The sequence below is a fragment of the Oryzias latipes genome, chromosome 10, assembly GCF_053564925.1.
Source record: "Oryzias latipes strain Hd-rR chromosome 10, Olatipes_Hd-rR_3.1".
NCBI lineage: Eukaryota > Metazoa > Chordata > Actinopteri > Beloniformes > Adrianichthyidae > Oryzias > Oryzias latipes.
In genome coordinates, this window is record NC_136246.1 from 9,243,884 (window position 1) to 9,265,577 (window position 21,694).

General features: G+C 43.8%; 1 protein-coding gene, 1 long non-coding RNA gene and 1 pseudogene across 2 annotated transcripts; 1 reads left to right on the plus strand and 2 right to left on the minus strand.

Annotated features, from left to right (window-relative positions):
* Positions 1-2,806: 2,806 nt before the first annotated feature.
* LOC144994701 (uncharacterized) lies at positions 2,807-7,179 on the minus strand. Its single transcript, XR_013658299.1, has 2 exons — positions 6,125-7,179; positions 2,807-6,055 (listed from the first exon to the last, which is right to left on the minus strand). It is a non-coding gene; the product is annotated as an uncharacterized LOC144994701 (long non-coding RNA).
* A 2,969-nt stretch (positions 7,180-10,148) lies between these two features.
* On the minus strand, positions 10,149-12,722 carry LOC144994702 (uncharacterized). The gene is made up of 6 exons (XM_078953510.1): positions 12,430-12,722; positions 11,963-12,283; positions 11,476-11,829; positions 11,275-11,394; positions 11,091-11,149; positions 10,149-11,006 (listed from the first exon to the last, which is right to left on the minus strand). Exons 1-6 carry the CDS (start codon positions 12,470-12,472, stop codon positions 10,875-10,877), a joined length of 1,029 nt encoding a protein of 342 aa, XP_078809636.1. The 5' UTR covers positions 12,473-12,722; the 3' UTR covers positions 10,149-10,874.
* A 4,267-nt stretch (positions 12,723-16,989) lies between these two features.
* On the plus strand, positions 16,990-17,989 carry LOC144994703 (uncharacterized; annotated as a pseudogene).
* Positions 17,990-21,694: the final 3,705 nt, after the last annotated feature.

Genomic DNA, 21,694 nt, shown 5'->3' on the forward strand with positions numbered 1-21,694 from the left:
TCTGAAAAAAGGTCAACATCGTGGCAACCAGCGTTAGTTTGCTTCCGCATGAGAAAGATGGCTGCAGCGGTGCAGTGCTGATATGTAAACAAAGCATCTTCGTCACATTAAAGTAACTTTCCATTACCTGTCAGACAATGTTGACAGTTCCCTTTCTATATTTTAAGTTACAAAAATAAATGCACTACACATTGCAGTGCTTAACATTGTGATAATTGTTGTAATCTCGGGGATTCCAGAGGAGGCAAGGGAAGACCCGGAGGCCACGGTGCAGTCCTTCATGGAGGCCCACCTGAAGCTCCCCAAGGAGGATGTGCAGAAGATCTCTTTCCACAGGGTTTACCGCCTCGGAGGAAGAAGGTCCAACAACCAGCACACGCATCCAATTGTTGCTAAATTTGAACATTTTAAACAAAAGGAGCTGATGAAGGGCCGAGGACGGGAGCTGAAGGGAACGCACTTTAGCGTAAATGACCGGTTCCCGGCTGAAATCCTCCGTAGAAGAAAGATCCTTTTCCCGCTGAGGAGAAAGCACCTTACCGCCGGGTCCAGAGCGGTGGTGGCCGTCGACAAGCTGTATGTGGACGGTCGGCTGTTCCGGGACCGAGATCACCCCCTGGCTGTGCTGAAGACTTTCAGATACGCGCTGAGAACATCTACGCTGCCCAGAAGAAATCCGCTTAACTAATTTCAATGGAAAACCTGATCAACAATAATCCACCTCGATCTCAGGAAAAGAGTCTTTTTCTTCACTTCTCACTCATGCTTCTGTAGTTGTTTTGTTATTTTTGTTTTCTCTTCTTTCTCCTTTTTTCTTTCTTTTGCTTAGTCTCCCCCTCCCCCGTCCTCATATGTAAATCACCTAAAAGCAACGCATCCTCGGTAAGTATTTATGCACGGAAGCGCGCACACGGGCATACACACGCGATCCGGCATACACACGCCGACAAACTGCAAACACCTCACACAGGGTCTCTCAGGACACACGCAACATGCAGCTCACATAGCCAGAAAACGTTCACGCGCACACATGCACAGCGCTTCTCTGCGCAGCAGGTTTGCAAGGCTGGCACGCGCACACGGACTGGCACACACACATTATTTAGCTTTACACTCCCAGTTAGAGTAGTTCTGAACAGTCTTGACATCGTTAGCTGGAATGTGCGTGGACTTGGCTCTGGGTCAAAGAGACTGAAAGTGTTAAACCACCTCTGTGGTCTAAACACAGATATAGGTTTACTGCAGGAGACCCACTTATTTAAATCAGCTGATCATCTTCAGTGCTGCTCACAGTTTCCATTCATGTATTCTGCTAGTTACAACTCCAAACAAAGAGGAGTTGCTGTTTTAATTAATAAAAACGGTAAATTCACTCATAAGGATACAGTTACTGACCCAGAAGGCAGATTTGTAATCATGTACATATCCAGCGAGTGTCTATGGCCCAAATGTTGACGACTCTTCCTTTTTTCACAGATTCTTTACCTCACTCTCAGTTCACTCTGACTCCACAATTCTTATAGGAGGAGACGTCAATCTGATTCTGGATCCTGAACTTGACAGACTCAGCACAGCAGCAAACCAGCCCACATGGCGGTCTGCAAGTATACTAAAGCAGTACATGAATGATCTGGGTCTCTGTGACGCATGGCACTCATGTCACCCAAACACTGAAGGGTTCACCTTTTTTTCTCCAGTTCACTACTCACACTCTTGTTTAGACTCGTTTAGACTCCAATTATTATCACAAAGAGAAGGCAGATTTATTAGAACTAGAAAATAAAATCAAAACTCTGGAGACTGCTTATGCTACTTCTGCACAGGAACACATTCTGGGAGATCTGAAAAAATTAAAGCTTCAGTTAAATGACATCATCAATAAACAAACAATTCCAAATACAAAGGCTACGACTTGAAAGATTTGAAAACTCAAACAAATCTGGCAAATTTCTTGCTAATCTTAAAATTAATAAAGAAAACACAATAATCACTTCCATCATTGACCAAACAGGAGATGCCAATCATGATCGGGTCAAAATCAATATTGCGTTTAAAGACTTTTATAAAAACTTATAAACATCACCGATTAACCCATCAGAGCAAAGTATCAACTCATTTCTTGATAAAGTAAACCTACCCAAATTAAATGAAGATCAGATGACAAACTTAGACTCACCGCTCTCGTTGTCTGAGCTTCATGAAGCTCTGTTACTTTAGCCTAATGGGACGGCCCCAGGACCCGATGGCTTTCCTGCTGAGTTTTATAAAGAATTTTGGGAACAGCTGGCACCAACGTTTTATTAAACGGATACATTTATCAAGGAAAACCAATCACTACCACCTAACATGAACTCAGCCAACATAATCCTTCTAAAACCAGACAAAGATCCCACAAGCCCTTCAAGCTATCGCCCCATTTCTTTAATCAATGCAGCCATAAAAATAATTTGCAAAGCACTAACACAGAGGGTGGCCGTGGTGCAGTGGTAGGGCGGTCGACCCATGATCGTAATATTGCAGGTTCAATTCCCACCTTGCACGCCCATGAGTCAAAGAGTCCTTGGGCAAGACACTGAACCCCACCTTGCCTCTGGTGGTAGGCAGGCGCTTGTGTTTGGCAGCGGAGCCGCCACACAATGTGTGTGTGACTGGGTGTGTGACTGGGTTAATGGGTCTGTGACTGTAAATTGCTTTGGGCCTTTGTGAAGAAACTGGATTCTCTAGAAAGGACTGTATTAAATTTTAGTTCGTACCCCGTCAGTTTATTGCACACAGAAATAATGAATAATGACTCAGAGACAGTTACTTATCTTTTGTGGAGGTTTTACTTCGCACAAACACGAAGGGGACAGACAGATGAACATGGTGCATTCAAAGTCCGAACCAACGAGCTCAGGGATGGGGTTGGTATAAAAACCCTGCATTTGCATATTCAGGAGATCATCCGATGGACCTCGTGTGAAAATCACGCCCACAGGTTACTGCTGGAGAGAAGCTCCAAGGCTAAAGTGAAGATAAGTCTGAGGCCTGCTCAGCAGAACACACATGCACAGAAAAAAAAGAGGATGAGAATAAACTGTGAAACCAATAGCTTGGCTGTGCTGTCTTCAAATGTAATATAATTTTGAGATGACAATACATGCTCAGTGAATTAAGTTTAAACCATTAGTGTAATAAAAATTAAAGGCAGTTTCTAACTATTCTTCACATACCCCCCTGTTTGTCATATCAAAATTATATATGGAAAGTCAGCAGAACACTTCTCATCATCAACCAAATACCATTTCACGAAGATTTTCAGTATAGGCAGCATATTGGCTCTGCATCGAAAACAAAAGTGTATAGGTACATGTAAATACAAAAGAAAACATAAAATCAACGTGAATAAATGAGCATATCAGAGGTGGTAGGTGATACATGAGTGTTGATGCGAAAACCTCCAGGGCTAAACTTATACCATCTGTGTGAAACATTCATTGAGCAGTCAGGGAGGGCAAAACTCATCAACGGCTCCGTGCCCCTCGGCAACCATCCGTAAGGATACGCATGCATCACCAGTCCAAACCTCGGCACAAAATCATTAATTAAAGTTACATAGTACAAGAAACAAAGTAGGAAATAAAGAAAATAAAGAAATGTAAATCCAATAAAAGAACAACAAAAGAAAATAACACTTTAAAGACCAGTTTCAACCACGAGTGGATGCGAATTAGGTTAATTGTAGGCATAATGCTGATAGAGTCGCCCCGACAGTATCTTGGCGATCATTCATTTGACACAGGGAATCAAACAGGTGACCAAAAGAAAAAAGAAAAACAACACACAGAGGACCGGAGTGACTAGTTTTATCAGTACACTCCACCAGAAGTAAACCAATAAAGTGGGGACCCAGACCTGATGATGTGAGTGAGATGTCCAGAGGAAGAGGGAATAAAAGTACAAGATGAAACCACGAGGAACAGTTGGACCCATGTTAGCTGGTTCGAAGCTCACTGTAGCTGGAAGAGAGGAGTGCTAGAGGAAACACTCCAGGGAGCGCCCCTCGCCAGGAGTAGTGTCACACTGCAGCGGCTTCGTAGTTGGACTTCAACCAGGGATGTGTCTCAAAATGTCAGTCTCATAGGCTCTCAGCAATTTACAGTGGCTTACGTTAATCCAGGAGGGTCGTTCAGCAAGTCGGACTGCAGTTGGCATAGCGAGGAGAACCTTGAAGGGTCCTGTCCACCTCGGGTGTGACCAATCAGTCCGTTGAATGGCATTCAGGTAAAGCAGGTCACCGACAGAGATCTTCTGGTCAGGACTCAGAGTCTGTGGGGAGGAGAGAGCTGGAGGCAGACTCAATGCGTTCCTTTGTTCTCACAGCTTCCTTCAAATAATCATGTAAATCATCAATGGTGTCAGTAGAACCAGGCATGAAAACAAAAAGTTAGGCAAAAAATAAAAAATTTGTAAAAAACACATTCAAAGGGGATCAGACAAGAACCGCATCTCATTTCAACAGCACCATGAACGTTAGGTCGTAAATAAATAAATCATACACGGACACAGTGAAACGGTAAAAACATCTTTGTTGACTAATAGGAAAGTTTGAACGGAAGGGAGTAGAGCATACTGCATGTGATTCTGGAGAATTCGCACAAGAGAATCACAGGTCACAGTGTTTCGACTATCAGCCACGCAAGCAGCTGCAGCTTACAGCGAGTGAGTAAAGGTGGGGGGCTGATCAGATAAGGCGGTGGGGTCCGGGGAGAGATATAATTTTGCTAGAAACAGAAACTAAATGTCCCAAAAAATTTTAACCTGAGTTTGGGCCAGCTGGAGTTTAGATTTACTGCACTTATTGCCCTGAGAGTTGAAACTTAGAAAAATTAGCAGACATGTCCATTGAAAAAAAAAAAAGTAAGGCGAGTTAGTGAACCAGAGATCCTCTGGAATGCTTTTAAGGGGTCAATCCTCATTTACAAGCAGATATGCAGGGACCTGAGAAGTGGGGTCAGAAGGCTGCAATCAAACGTTTTATGAGCAGGGGAGAGTGAACTAAAAAAGGGAAGGCGACACCCGCCATCTGAGTCTGATCATGTTTATTCAAGAGGGAGGTGTGTCCTGCACAAACTGATCCACGTCTGCTTTGTAAGAAATGATACTTTCTATAGCTTTTTCTGAGCATCTACCCTCGTCCATGTCCTAAACACTAAAATACACACTAAAATACACACTAAAACACTAAGTATTTTTATTCTGAGAGCATAGAAAGCCGTACAATAGCATAGAAAGCTGCTTACAATGGAGAAATCACCCCTCCTTTCTGCGAGTTTTCATCCGCCTGTCTGCAGGCTCGGGCACGCGCACTCTGATCTGTGAAGCTGCTCCCCCTCCTTCTGTTCTGTCCTGCACTCTGAGGCTGCTTAACTTTCCATGAAATCCATAATCTTTAACCCATTTATCCAAATACTTGATTAATGTCTGATCCTGACTGTCCATATACTTCCAAACTTTATGAAAAGCTTTCTGAACCTGAGCAATGTGCCGTCTTTCTTTTTAGTGAGATTTTGTGAATGAGCCCCACCCATCTTTTCGAGGTGTATGATCGATGATCAGCCACAAACGCTCTCAGGAATTCATCGACCACGTCAAGCTTCTACAAAAATAGTCTTTGCGGACGTGGCTGTCCTGAGAACCAGCTTCTCAATTTCAATCACAAACCAGAGTTCTCACCCAAGTAACCCGTTTTATGGATTCTCCAGCGCTGACTCTAATCAGCAGAAAAAGCTTGGAGAATCAGAAAAGAAACCTAATTATTTGTATTGACAGACTTTCTGTGTGGCATACTCACTTCAAGCAATGAACCTGGCTATTTGATGAGGGTCCGACGTCGCCGAGGGCACCACCGGATCCAAGGGCAAGGGCCGCCGATCCTGAAGGCGGATGTTTCAATGCTGAGGATGTGATCTCAGACCGCATGCGGTTTTCGGGCAACCCCCCCCAGGGGTTCCAGCGATGTCCAGGGCCGGTTCAGAAGGACCAAATGTAAAGAAACTGGATTCTCTAGAAAGGACTGTATTAAATTTTAGTTTGTACCCCGTCAGTTTCTTGCACACAGAAATAATGACTCAGAGACAGTTACTTGTCTTTTGTGGAGGTTTTACTTCGCACAAACACGAAGGGGACAGACAGATGAACATGGTGCATTCAAAGTCCGAACCAACGAGCTCAGGGATGGGGTTGGTATAAAAACCCTGCATTTGCATATTCAGAAGATCATCCGATGGACCTCGTGTGAAAATCACGCCCACAGGTTACTGCTGGAGAGAAGCTCCAAGGCTAAAGTGAAGATAAGTCTGAGGCCTGCTCAGTAGAACACACATGCACAGAAAAGAGGGAAGATGAGAATAAACTGTGAAAACAATAGCTTGGCTGTGCTGTCTTCAAATGTAATATAATTTTGAGATGACAATACATGCTCAGTGAATTAAGTTTAAACCATTAGTGTAATAAAAGTTAAAGGCAGTTTCTAACTATTCTTCACAGCCTTGTAGGTAGAAAAGCGCTATACAAGTATACGCCATTTACCATTTGCCATTCACAGAGAATAGAAAAAATTACTCCTCACATAATTCAAAACGGAATCATCAAAGGCAGACACTCGAGTGACAACATCCGCAGACTTGGTAACTTAATAGACTTTGCCAATATCAAAAACCAGGAAATGACCATACTCTCATTGTATGCTGAAAAAGCATTTGACAGAGTAAACTGGAGGGTCATTGCTGCCCTCCACAAGTTTGGGTTAGGGGAATCATTCATCAATTGGATTAAAATATTATATCACAACCCAAATGCATCAGTCAGAACTAACAAACTTCTGACGGGTTCGTTCTTGGAAGAGGAACCAGACAGGGTTGCCCACTCTCTCCCTCTCTTTTTGCTATATTTATTGAGCCTCTAGCTGCAGCAATAAGATAGAAGGAGAGCATTAAGCACCTTGAATTACTTTGTGTACGAATTGTGCTATACAAATAAACTTGCCTCGCCTTGCCTCGCCTCGCCTCGCCTCGCCTCGCACCAGCATTCCAGCATTACAACCAAACACAGCCATGACTTAAATACAGACAGGACAGACAAGACACAGGTGAACATTATCAGGAGAGATTGGGACCAAGGAAGTAAAACTCAAAGGATGACAAAACAGGAAACCTTCCAAAATAAAACAGGAAACACAACTCAAACATGATGGAAAGCAAAAACCAATACAAAGAAATCCAAACCATGACAATACCCCCCCCCCCCCCCCCCCCCCCTCAAAGAACCGCACCGAGGTTCCAAAAGTCAACCAAGGAGGAGGGAGCCCGGAGGACGAACTTTGAAGGGCAACAGAGTCCTAGGAGGCTGGGTTGGGCACACCAGCAAGGCCGAGACGATGAGTCTGGAGGACGGCCAGGAGGCCACGCAGTGCAGCGAGGCAGACAAAGTATGTCTGGAGGACGGCCGGGAAGCTGTGGTGTCCGGCGAGGCAGGTCCGGAGGACGGCCTGGAGGCCGTGCTGACCGGCGTGGCGGGTCCAGAGGAAGGCCAGGAGGCTGGCCAGGGGGCCACGCTGACCAGCGTGGCGGGTCCGGAGGACGGCCGAGAGGTCGCGCTGACCGGCGTGGCAGACGAGGTGGTTCCAGAAGAAGACGGCCGGGAGGCAGGTCTAGGGAACCAGGCAAACATGGAACTGGTGGGTCAAGCATAAAGTCTGGGGCTGGTGTGGCCAATTCAAGATGCGTCGGCGGTACAGGGGCTGGCTGGGATTCCAAAGCCGACATTGGGTCAGGTACAGAGCTCAGGATCAGCGTGGCAGAGTCTGGGTGCACCGGCGGGCCAGACCAGTAGTCGGGGTTGGTCAAGTTGTTTTTTTTTTTTTTTTTTAACTTGTCCTGTCCAACAGCTGGGCAGACAGATGAGAGCTGAGGCCTCTTGTGTTGGACATATTTTACTTTAACAGTAGGGGTTATTAATCTTCAGACAAACCAGAGGTATGACTGAATAAACCCCTTTTGTAATTGAGGCCAAACTTTATTAAATTCAATTATGTTTGAAAATCTTTGGTGTTGGACCGGACGGAAAAGGAAAGGGGGGAAGAAGAGAGAGGGACGTTAGAGAGGGGGGGGTGATAGTGGGAGGGGGGGGATAAGACCATGAAGCAGCATAGAGCAGACAAGTTTACTGGTTGTTTATCATTACGGCAAGGCTCAAATGTAGTACAAAAAGGGCGGGGCCTGTCCACACACACACTGAGATGTCATCAACACACCTGCTAGCTGCAAAAAATGTCCACATGTCAACATGTACACAAAACAGATAGTGTTCACACACGCATACCTATGCCCTTAAACCAACTAGTGTGAGATCTTTCATTCATTCAATCATGCAAACTATTAATGCAAAGGTGAGCTAACACCTGTGCTCAGGTGAGTGTTTATGTTCTTCTAAAATGGATGGTGGAATGTGAAAAGAAGGAGGAGGAGCGCCCAGCCACCCCCACACACAGACCCCCGCCGCAGCAGCAGCGGCAGCCGGAATCCCCCCAACGCCACACGGCAGTAGGCAGGGGACAACCGCCCCCCGGGCGACCAAATCTGCCACCCAGGCCAGGACCAGCAGGACCGCCGCGAGGCCCCCAGAGCCAGAGAGCAGGGAAGCACGGGGGAAAGAGAGCGGCGCCCCAGCCCAACCAGGAGAACAGCCCCCCCGCCGCACCGGAAGAGCCCAACGCAGGGCCCCACCCGAGAAGGGCACCCACAGCCCCAGACGAGCACCCCATCACCACCCAGGAGTTCCGGGCATCCCCCCGCCCCAACCCCAGGTACGAGTCAGGACCCCCCAAGGGAGACCCGCTCCGCGCTCCAGGCAGCCACCCACTCGGCCCACGGTTGGTCCAGGGAGGAACAAGGCAGGGGCAGCCACCCCCACCCCGGAGGGGAGCACCCCAGGGAAAAAGGGGGGCCCACAAGGGGTGTTGTAAACATGGCCCGACCAGGCTCGGCCACTGTTGGAAGTTTGGCGGGGCCCATTGCCCAGGGGCAAGGACCCGAACCCACCCCCAGGGACACGGACACCCCCAGCTCAGGTGTAATGTGAACCCCACCCCCGAGCGGAGAGAGCACCGCCGGGCCCAGGAGACCGGCACCCAGGGGACACGGCAGCCGCCGCCAAGGGACCCGTACTCCCCACCAGAGAAGGGGTAGGGGACAGATGGTCCTAGGTCCCACCTTCCTTGTAAAATGTGTGTGTGCGTGTATGTGTGTTTGTGGGGGAGTGTGTGTGCATGTGTGTGTGTTATGTGTTGGAGTGTATATATTGAGGGGGAAGGGGTGTGTGTACTAAGGGGGGTGCAGTTAAAATTGGCGGGTAGGGCACTGAGGGGACATCTCCTGATTACTCACAGTGATGTCCCCTCACCCTCCCCACCAAGGGGCCCTAAATGTTTAAGGTGCGGTTAAAATTGGCAGGTAGGGTGCTAAGAGGACATCTGCTGCTTGCTGGCAGTGATGTCCAAGCACCCCCCCCTACCAAGGGCCCTACATGTCTAAGGTGCAAATAAAACCGAAAGAGGGGGGGCCCACTCCATACGGCAACCATGGGAGGGGTACCACTGCCAAGTAGCTCCCCCCCAAGGCGCATCGCAGGCTAAACCCCCCACCCCTTCACCCTAATATGAGGTTGTATGAGGAAGGGGGTAGGTTGGGGACAGCTGGTAGACTGTCCCCCCGGTGGTTGCATTTCGTCTTTAAATATCCGATTTTTTGATGAGTAAAATGATAAATAATATTCCAAATGTATGTGGTTATTTTCAATTTTTTTTGCTGGCTAAAATTCCATAACGACATTTGTTTACTGTTTTGTTTCTTCAGTTTATTTAGAGGCATTTATTGTAGCTACAGGAATTTTTAATATGCTATGCAAATCTCGTTTCTGCGTCGGAAAATGGTTAGTGAGGGGTTGAGTGATTCAGACATAGCACTACTAAAGGCCCATTTGTAATGCGCAATTCCCCACTGGATCTGAGTGATGTTGATTTTACCACCACCATTTGTAAAAAGAAAAATCTTGTTTATTTTTTCACCAGGGATTCACTATTTGCAGAAAGAATTACAAACTACACAGCTTTCCCTCATGGAGCGCCATTCATTTCTAATCTGTCATCACTTCAAACTGCATGATTGCACTGGTGCATATTTTTATTCTATATTGGACTTAGTTTTCTTTGAAGAGATCAAACAAATGAGAAAAGTGTAAAAATGTTCATGTCTGTCTTAGAAAAGTGTAGAGAGTGTGAAGTGAGGAGTTTCACAGCCTTAAAACATCTTGTTTGTTTTTTTTATTAATAAGCTGAAACGTCAAAACAGTTTTTCTTTATTTTTACTAATCTTTTTTATTCACCAAAAAAGAACCAAGTAAAGTTGTAATATTATTTTGTCACCCTAAAAGATAATAATAAATAATAAAACAAACATCTGTCGTATCACGGATTGAGAATGGGATTCCAAACAAAAAAAGAACCACAAAAAATCTTCTAAAAAAACAAATGAATATAAATTAAAAGAAAATTGCAGTACAGTTCAAATATTCTGACATTATTATCGTATTATTGATATTCATATGAAAAACATTTTTGATTACAGGGATTTTTTCAAGGCAGTGATACATCACAGTTTTAACATCAGGTTTTTCGGTTCTTTTAGCTTCTGTTTTTGGTGAAAGTACAATAAAAAAAAGAATAAGAAACAGTTTTAGACAAAAGTCAAATGCAAATCTTGAACTAAAAGAAATGTATATGTTTGTCATACAATCATCATAGACATATGATTTCCTGTTTTCAGTGTAATGCAGTGTTAATCTTCCTCATATACTCTCACATCACTGTAGATGGTCTCTTCCTTTGCTGCTCCTTTTCTTCCCCTTGTCTTATCAGCTTTTTTCTTGGCAAAGACTGTTGTAGCATAAACGACATTGTTTTGATTTATCTAATAAAACAAAATCAAAGTTAAAAACTTTTTGGAAATGCACAAGTTTGGTAAAATATTTTCAGCTAAATGTAATTTCCTTACCTCTTGGCTTTGCTGTTCATCTTTGACTGTTTCAGACCTTGCTTTACAGGCCAAATACACTGTTTTAGTAAAAAAAAGTTTAAAAGGTTAAAAGTCTAATTCCTAAACTATGAACTTTTGCAAATATGCAAAGTTGTATGTTTTATTAAAAGAAATACGTGCAAAAACCTGTATATCCTCTTACCTTTGCAGACATCACAAGACTTTTTTGATACGACACAAATCAGAAATGTTACCATCATGAGACTGAAAACCAAGGTTCCAACAAACAGAAAGAAAAATAAGTTGTTATGAGTGCCATCACCTGGAATAGAAATCAAGAATTATTATTGTCAAAAACTATTTATTAAAAATTAGTAATTTATTTTAAGAAAAAGTATGTTACCTTGAACATCCAGTTTTGTTCCATTTCCAAAAACCACTTTTCCACATGCAGCCACAGCACAGTAGTAAAGTCCAGCATCAGAGGAGCTGACGTTCTTCAAGAAGCTGTAGACACAACTCTGCAGAGGCTGAGTCTCTGTACCCCCGTCACAGTCACCATCACTGCTTCTTCTGGCGTAAATATAAGTGGGATGAGATTCCCCTTCAGTCTTTCTGAACCAGAACACTCTCTGTTCCTCTGGACATGCATCATTTTTAAACTCAGAGAGAACTGAACACTGCAGAGCCACAACGTCTCCTGCAGAAACCGGATCAACAGAACTTTGAACCACTGCAGGAAAATTAGAGCGTGGTCCTGGAAAACAAATAAAAACGAAACAACAAAAGATGAAAATGATCTCAGAAATGTTTATATTTTATTTCTAATATGCAATTTACCTTCTCTAAAATTAGTTTTTAAACAACTAAAACATCAAATCCATACTTACTTTTAACGTCAAGAAGCACTGCCTTCCTAAAGATTATGTCGTAGTCTACAAGGGTTAAACAGTAATAGAAGGCTAAGTCACTCGGTTTTGCTTTTGCAATTTGAAAAATAAATTTTCCTTCTTCTTGTTTGGTTGAAGAATGACCGATCTTCTTCTCTCCAGCATCATACTTGTGTCCCTTTCCTAAGATTTCAGGCATTTTTCCAGGAACAACTTTGACCCAGAAAAATGTTCTAAAGTCTTTATGATTGTTGTAATAGGACAGGGTCACATCTTCTCCAGCGTTTACTGTCTTTATTTCAAATCCCTCATCTGTACAACCTAAAACAGTTGTAAGACAACACAATTACTACGGTATAATCAATTCAATATTATAATCTGCATTTTGTCATATTGTACAACAAGACAATAACTGTTATTATCATTATCCTTATTTCTGAAACACTGAAATTTCTGCACATACTTACATCCAAGTTGAAGTATCAGCAGTGTACAAAGTACAACATGCATTTTCTGAACTTCTTATTCTCTGGTCTGCAGATGACTTATGTCGCATTAGAGGAGGATTTTCTTTGTTGTGGCTAAAAAAAAGGGAGGGAACAATTTTAGAATGAACTGATTGGCTGCTAATCACACTGCCATCTCAGTTACAACCCCAGTGGAAATATAACAAGAAAAACTTTCCATTACTTAAAACAACATATTTTGTCATCTCACAGTGGTGGCTTTAGTTGTTATGATTGGCTCTAGACCGCAGGTACAGACTTACACAGCCCAAGGCCGAAACAAGCTGTCAACAAGGGCTGAGACCAACTGCAAGTGAGAAGATCTTAATGAAATTTCAAAAATACCATGGATATATTTTTGTGAAAAATAAATGAAAAAAAATAGAAAATGAACATAATAAGCAGATTGAGCAACTTACACTACATGTGCTCAATCTCTTTCCAAACATCTTCCTCTTTCTCTTCCTCATGAAGACTCACTTTTTGTGGCATTAGCTGTATTTATACACGAGGGTGCAGCTTCATGATTCTGAAGGTTGGTTTAGTTATGTTTTAGATTATCTACCAATTTACAAAGCTTCTCTTTACATACTTTACGTTCCATTTTTAAGTATTCAAGTTTTTGTTGTAACTTGATTTTGTCTCCCTTTACCTTCATTCAAAACACAATAAAATGGTTTATATGAAGTAAGGTCTGGGACTCTCGAATGTGAGAAAACTTCGGTGTAGCTGTACAATATGACTTCTGGTCAGCCAAAAACCATGCTCTTCAAAACTTTTTTCATGTAAACTTAGATTTTTGTTAACATTGGAGTCAGAGGGAAATAGTATTAATATAAACGCCACTTACCAGCCTGGTGGGAATTTGTTAAAGTGTCAAACTCCTCGCTTTTACAGTGCAAAATGACACCCATCTGGAACAACCCAGATATCCTCATTAACAAAAAAATGTTACACTTCCCAGTTTGGCAACCAGGGGGCGTAACCCTACTAGAGCACTTAATTATTGATAGAAGATTCATAACACCCAGGTACTTTACAGTAAGAAAAACATGGAATAAATAACTTTTTGGAATACCAGCAACTTAAATCTATAATTACTACAAAGTTTAATTACAAAAACAATAACTTAAAGCTACCAGAATTTGTTAACTCTTATTATTTTTTCAATTATTAAAACTCTCTCCAAAACATACAATCTCTTATGCAACCTAGATGACAACATTTCAATTCTGATAACAAAATGGGAAGCAGATTTGAGCATTAGCACAGATGAAAGCTTCTGGTCAGAAATGTGTCTAAACACCTTTAAACTGACAAAAATGTAACGTTCGCTAAAAATAATGTTTAAAGATGCTATAAGATATTCAATAAAACCCATACCTTTAATTTCATTTTAAGATTATTTTATTTTGAATCTTAAAATTGGACCCCCTCTTTTCCTAGTGCCCTCCTCCTGGGCGGGGGCGGCTGGCCCCTGCCTTAATCCTTCCTGGACCCACCATGGGCCGGGTGGGTGGCTGCCTGGAGCGTGGATCGGGTCTCCCTTGGGGGGTCCTGGCCCGTACCTGGGGTGGGGCGGGAGGATGCGCCAGAACTCCTGGGTGGTGATGAGGCGCTCGCCTAGGGCTGCTGGCACCCTTCTCGGGTGGGGCCCAGTGCCGGGCCCTCCTGGCGCGCAGGCGGGCTGCTCTCCTGGTTGGGCCGGGGCTGCGCTCTCTGTCCCTCCGTGCCTCCCTGCTCTCTGGCTCTGGGCGCCTCGGGGCAGTCCTGCTGGCCCTGGCCTGGGTGGCAGATGTGGTCACGCGGGGGGCGGTTGTTCTCTGCCTACTGCCGTGTGGCGTTGGGGGGTTCTGGCTGCCGCACCTGCTGCGGCGGGGGTCTTGGTGTGGGGATGGCTGGGAACTCTCCCTCCTTCTTTTCACATTCCACCATCCATTTAAGAAGAACATAAACACTCAATTGAGCACAGGTGGTCACTTAGCGTGATTGAATGAAATATTTCACACTAGTTGGTCTGAAGACATAAGTATGCATGTACACACTATCTGTATTATGTACATGTTGACATGTGGACATTTTTGCAGCCAACAGGTGTGCATTTTTGCAGCCAACAGGTGTGCAGCCAACAGGTGTGTTTATAACATTTGAATGTGTGTGTGGACAGGCCCCGCCCCTTTTAGTTTTGTATTACATCTGAACCTCACCGTATTGATAAACATCCAGCAACTTGTTGCTTTATGCTGCTTCATGGTTTTACACCACCCCCCATAATTACCCTTCCAACCCCCCCCTCTTCTCTAACATCTCTCTTTTCTTCCCTCCTTTCATTTTCCGTCCAATCCAACACAAAAAATCCTCAAATACGATTAAAATTAATAGAGTTTGGCCTTGATAACAAAAGGGGTTTATTCAGACATACCTCTGGTTTGTCAGAAAATTCAGAACCCCAGTTGTTAAAGTAAAATATGTCCAACACAAGAGGCCTTCAGCTCTCACCTGTTTGCCCAGCTGTTGGACAGGACAAGTTAAAAAAAAAAAAAAATTATTTTGAAGCCTTTAAGTGATAAACATTAATAGAACATTAATAGTTACTCGGCTTTGCTTTTGAAATCTGCAGAAATAATCTTACGTCTTATTCTTTGGTTGTAAAGTGAACAGTGTTGTTTTTGCTGAATCTTTGTCCTACGATTTCAGGCTCTTTCCGGAAATACTTTTGATCCAGAAAAAAGAATCCAAAGGTTAAGCTGTAAGTTGTTACAGAGAAGGGTCACATCTTCTCCAGCGTCTACTGTCTTTGTCTCAAATCCCTCATCTGTACATCCTAAAATAATTATAACACAAAAAGTTGTTACATTATCATTTTCTTCAGTTTATCATACTATGCAAAAAGATGATAGCTTATCAATATTATTATCATTCCTTCATTCATTCATTCATCTTCTGAAGTTTTATCTCTTTCGGGGTCACGGGGCTGCCGGAGCCTATCCCGGTCACTTGTGGGCGAAGGCAGGGGACATTCTGGACAGTTCGCCAGTCTGTCACAGGGCCACAATCACACACCCATACAATCACACTCCCATGCACACTCACACTCAGGGACAAATTAGAGTTTCCAATTGACTTATGGAGCATGTTTTTGGACAGTGGGAGGAAGCCGGAGACCCCGGAGAAAAACCCACACATGCACGGGGAGAACATGCAAACTCCACACAGTAAGGTTCCATATTGATGTTTTATTTCAGGTCCCCCCAGCCGGGACTTGCCTCACAGCAAGAAGGCAAGAGTGCTAACCACTGTGCCAACGTGCAGGTGCAGGTCCTATACTATTGAGATTCTACTATTTTAAACTTTTATTATCATTACTTTTAAACACTGACATTTCTACACATACTTGCATCCAAGTTGAAGTATCAGCAGTGTGCAAAGTACATGCATTTTCTGAACTTCTTACTCTCATCAGAGCAGGGGTGGGCACTGAGGATTATGTTGTTTTAACCAAGAGAACCCCAAAACTATGGGTGTGTGTGTGGATTGGGTTATGAGAAGTTGGATAGATTCTCTATGGTTACCTGACGAGACTAGTAGTACTGGTTTGGTGCGATGGGTTATCCGTGAAAGATGTTGACCACCCAGACCAGAGGCTTCAGTAGGATTTTCCAGGGGTTCTGTGGGTATGGAAAGTTAATAACCAGTTGCTGATCAATAAGACTCTGCTCGGCACTGGAATCAACTAAGGCATTTAATTTAAAAACCTGAGATTGCAGACAAATCTTGACTGGAATGAAAAGGAAATTGTTTTCTGTGTTATTACTTGAGTGACCCACCCGCGGCCTGTCTTTAAGCAGAGGGTTCCTGGAGTTTGAACCAAGGGGGCATAAGATGGCCCTGGTTTCCGCAAAAGAAGTTGGAAACTTCCTCTCGATTTTTGCAACGTTCCTCTTCTGTTAGCTTAGAATGTCCTATTTGCATCTATTCTTCTGGAGCTTTGTGGATAGCAGTGTTTTCAGTTCTGGGAGAAGATTGAGCAGTGGGAATAGTGGGAAATTTGAGTTCTTTCAGTTTGGCGTTCACGCCGGCGAATATCGGAGCGAAGGGCAGCAGATGTGAGTTCTTCAAAGGTACGAGCTTCTGGCTGTAAGCAGAGGGGGTCTTTGATGTTATCATTTAATGAGTGATAAAAAATACCTTTAAGAGCAAGGTCGGGCCAACCTGCTTCAATTGCCAGTATTCGAAAATGAATCACGTGATCACTAATCGACCGAATGCGTTGTTTTAAACTGAGCAATCATCTGGTAGCTTCATTTTGTTTACGAAGCTGATCAAAAATGAGACGAAATTGACATTGCCGCAGGAACCCACCACAGGCTTCGACATCACCGTTGAATGGTTCTGGCTGTAGACGGAAGTTTGTTTTTATTTTATTTTCATTTTTATCTCTTAAGAATTGTTTTGAATAAAACAAATATCTGCAGTTTCTTGCTTGCCAAGTACATTTAAATTTTTTCTGCAGACCAGAGAATGCGTGTCATACTTTGCACACTGCTGATGCTTCAACTTGGATGTAAGTATCAGTAGAAAAGGTCAGATTGTTTATGTGTTTCAAAAATAAGAACAATAACACTGTAAAAACAAAAGTTTCTCTTTTTTGCATTATATGACAAAATGCAGATTATAATATTGAATTGATTATACTGTAATAATTATCGTGTTGTGTTACGATTGTTTTAGGTTGTACAGATGAAGGATTCGAAATAAAGACAGTAAATTCTGGAGAAGATGTGACCCTTTCCTACTACAACAATCATAAAGACTTAAGAAAATTTTTCTAAGTCAAAGTTGTTTCTGGAAAGATGCCTGAAATCTTAGGAAATGGACATAAGTATGATGCTGGAGAGAAGAAGATCGGCCATTTTCCAACCAAACAAGAAGGAAAATTTATTTTTCAATTTGCAAAAGCAAAGCCAAGTGACTCTGCCTTCTATTACTGTTTAACCCTTGTAGACTATGACATAATCTTTCGGAGGGCAGTGCTTCTTGACGTTAAAAGTAAGTATTGATTTGATCTTTTATTTAAACAGATTTTAGAGAAGTTAAATTGTATTTTAGATCATTTTCATCTTTTGTCTTTTTTATTTGTTTTTCCAGGATCGCACTCTGCTTTTCTTGCAGTGGTTCAAAGTTCTGTTGATCCGGTTTCTGCAGGAGACGTTGCGGCTCTGCAGTGTTCAGTTCTCTTTGAGTTTAAAAAGGATGCATGTCCAGAGGAACAGAGAGTGTTCTGGTTCAGAAAGACTGAAGGGGAATCTCATTCCACTTATATTTACACCAGAAGAAGCAGTGATGGTGACTGTGACGGGGGTACAGAGACTCAGCCTCTGCAGAGTTGTGTCTACAGCTTCTTGAAGAACATTAGCTCCTCTGATGCTGGACTTTACTACTGTGCTGTGGCTGTATGTAAAAAAGTGATTTTTGGAAATAGAACTAAACTGGAGGTTCAAGGTAACCAACTTTTTTGAAACTTAGAAAAATTAGCAGACATGTCCATTGAAAAAAAAAAAAGTAAGGCGAGTTAGTGAACCAGAGATCCTCTGGAATGCTTTTAAGGGGTCAATCCTCATTTACAAGCAGATATGCAGGGACCTGAGAAGTGGGGTCAGAAGGCTGCAATCAAACTTTTTATGAGCAGGGGAGAGTGAACTAAAAAAGGGAAGGCGACACCCGCCATCTGAGTCTGATCATGTTTATTCAAGAGGGAGGTGTGTCCTGCACAAACTGATCCACGTCTGCTTTGTAAGAAATGATACTTTCTATAGCTTTTTCTGAGCATCTACCCTCGTCCATGTCCTAAACACTAAAATACACACTAAAATACACACTAAAACACTAAGTATTTTTATTCTGAGAGCATAGAAAGCCGTACAATAGCATAGAAAGCTGCTTACAATGGAGAAATCACCCCTCCTTTCTGCGAGTTTTCATCCGCCTGTCTGCAGGCTCGGGCACGCGCACTCTGATCTGTGAAGCTGCTCCCCCTCCTTCTGTTCTGTCCTGCACTCTGAGGCTGCTTAACTTTCCATGAAATCCATAATCTTTAACCCATTTATCCAAATACTTGATTAATGTCTGATCCTGACTGTCCATATACTTCCAAACTTTATGAAAAGCTTTCTGAACCTGAGCAATGTGCCGTCTTTCTTTTTAGTGAGATTTTGTGAATGAGCCCCACCCATCTTTTCGAGGTGTATGATCGATGATCAGCCACAAACGCTCTCAGGAATTCATCGACCACGTCAAGCTTCTACAAAAATAGTCTTTGCGGACGTGGCTGTCCTGAGAACCAGCTTCTCAATTTCAATCACAAACCAGAGTTCTCACCCAAGTAACCCGTTTTATGGATTCTCCAGCGCTGACTCTAATCAGCAGAAAAAGCTTGGAGAATCAGAAAAGAAACCTAATTATTTGTATTGACAGACTTTCTGTGTGGCATACTCACTTCAAGCAATGAACCTGGCTATTTGATGAGGGTCCGACGTCGCCGAGGGCACCACCGGATCCAAGGGCAAGGGCCGCCGATCCTGAAGGCGGATGTTTCAATGCTGAGGATGTGATCTCAGACCGCATGCGGTTTTCGGGCAACCCCCCCCAGGGGTTCCAGCGATGTCCAGGGCCGGTTCAGAAGGACCAAATGTAAAGAAACTGGATTCTCTAGAAAGGACTGTATTAAATTTTAGTTTGTACCCCGTCAGTTTCTTGCACACAGAAATAATGACTCAGAGACAGTTACTTGTCTTTTGTGGAGGTTTTACTTCGCACAAACACGAAGGGGACAGACAGATGAACATGGTGCATTCAAAGTCCGAACCAACGAGCTCAGGGATGGGGTTGGTATAAAAACCCTGCATTTGCATATTCAGAAGATCATCCGATGGACCTCGTGTGAAAATCACGCCCACAGGTTACTGCTGGAGAGAAGCTCCAAGGCTAAAGTGAAGATAAGTCTGAGGCCTGCTCAGTAGAACACACATGCACAGAAAAGAGGGAAGATGAGAATAAACTGTGAAAACAATAGCTTGGCTGTGCTGTCTTCAAATGTAATATAATTTTGAGATGACAATACATGCTCAGTGAATTAAGTTTAAACCATTAGTGTAATAAAAGTTAAAGGCAGTTTCTAACTATTCTTCACAGCCTTGTAGGTAGAAAAGCGCTATACAAGTATACGCCATTTACCATTTGACATTCACAGAGAATAGAAAAAATTACTCCTCACATAATTCAAAACGGAATCATCAAAGGCAGACACTCGAGTGACAACATCCGCAGACTTGGTAACTTAATAGACTTTGCCAATATCAAAAACCAGGAAATGACCATACTCTCATTGTATGCTGAAAAAGCATTTGACAGAGTAAACTGGAGGGTCATTGCTGCCCTCCACAAGTTTGGGTTAGGGGAATCATTCATCAATTGGATTAAAATATTATATCACAACCCAAATGCATCAGTCAGAACTAACAAACTTCTGACGGGTTCGTTCTTGGAAGAGGAACCAGACAGGGTTGCCCACTCTCTCCCTCTCTTTTTGCTATATTTATTGAGCCTCTAGCTGCAGCAATAAGATAGAAGGAGAGCATTAAGCACCTTGAATTACTTTGTGTACGAATTGTGCTATACAAATAAACTTGCCTCGCCTTGCCTCGCCTCGCCTCGCCTCGCCTCGCACCAGCATTCCAGCATTACAACCAAACACAGCCATGACTTAAATACAGACAGGACAGACAAGACACAGGTGAACATTATCAGGAGAGATTGGGACCAAGGAAGTAAAACTCAAAGGATGACAAAACAGGAAACCTTCCAAAATAAAACAGGAAACACAACTCAAACATGATGGAAAGCAAAAACCAATACAAAGAAATCCAAACCATGACAATACCCCCCCCCCCCCCCCCCCCCCCCCCCTCAAAGAACCGCACCGAGGTTCCAAAAGTCAACCAAGGAGGAGGGAGCCCGGAGGACGAACTTTGAAGGGCAACAGAGTCCTAGGAGGCTGGGTTGGGCACACCAGCAAGGCCGAGACGATGAGTCTGGAGGACGGCCAGGAGGCCACGCAGTGCAGCGAGGCAGACAAAGTATGTCTGGAGGACGGCCGGGAAGCTGTGGTGTCCGGCGAGGCAGGTCCGGAGGACGGCCTGGAGGCCGTGCTGACCGGCGTGGCGGGTCCAGAGGAAGGCCAGGAGGCTGGCCAGGGGGCCACGCTGACCAGCGTGGCGGGTCCGGAGGACGGCCGAGAGGTCGCGCTGACCGGCGTGGCAGACGAGGTGGTTCCAGAAGAAGACGGCCGGGAGGCAGGTCTAGGGAACCAGGCAAACATGGAACTGGTGGGTCAAGCATAAAGTCTGGGGCTGGTGTGGCCAATTCAAGATGCGTCGGCGGTACAGGGGCTGGCTGGGATTCCAAAGCCGACATTGGGTCAGGTACAGAGCTCAGGATCAGCGTGGCAGAGTCTGGGTGCACCGGCGGGCCAGACCAGTAGTCGGGGTTGGTCAAGTTGTTTTTTTTTTTTTTTTTTAACTTGTCCTGTCCAACAGCTGGGCAGACAGATGAGAGCTGAGGCCTCTTGTGTTGGACATATTTTACTTTAACAGTAGGGGTTATTAATCTTCAGACAAACCAGAGGTATGACTGAATAAACCCCTTTTGTAATTGAGGCCAAACTTTATTAAATTCAATTATGTTTGAAAATCTTTGGTGTTGGACCGGACGGAAAAGGAAAGGGGGGAAGAAGAGAGAGGGACGTTAGAGAGGGGGGGGTGATAGTGGGAGGGGGGGGATAAGACCATGAAGCAGCATAGAGCAGACAAGTTTACTGGTTGTTTATCATTACGGCAAGGCTCAAATGTAGTACAAAAAGGGCGGGGCCTGTCCACACACACACTGAGATGTCATCAACACACCTGCTAGCTGCAAAAAATGTCCACATGTCAACATGTACACAAAACAGATAGTGTTCACACACGCATACCTATGCCCTTAAACCAACTAGTGTGAGATCTTTCATTCATTCAATCATGCAAACTATTAATGCAAAGGTGAGCTAACACCTGTGCTCAGGTGAGTGTTTATGTTCTTCTAAAATGGATGGTGGAATGTGAAAAGAAGGAGGAGGAGCGCCCAGCCACCCCCACACACAGACCCCCGCCGCAGCAGCAGCGGCAGCCGG

What these genes read in the sequence shown, in the direction of transcription:
- LOC144994702 (XM_078953510.1), bottom strand. Translation starts at nt 12,472, where the DNA reads ATGCATGTTGTACTTTGTACACTGCTGATACTTCAACTTGGAT. An exon ending in GCTGATACTTCAACTTGGAT is followed by an intron (nt 12,284 to 12,429) that starts GTAAGTATGTGC and finishes CAACTGTTTTAG; the next exon opens with GTTGTACAGATGAGGGATTT. An exon ending in GTCTTGTGATGTCTGCAAAG is followed by an intron (nt 11,150 to 11,274) that starts GTAAGAGGATAT and finishes TTACTAAAACAG; the next exon opens with TGTATTTGGCCTGTAAAGCA.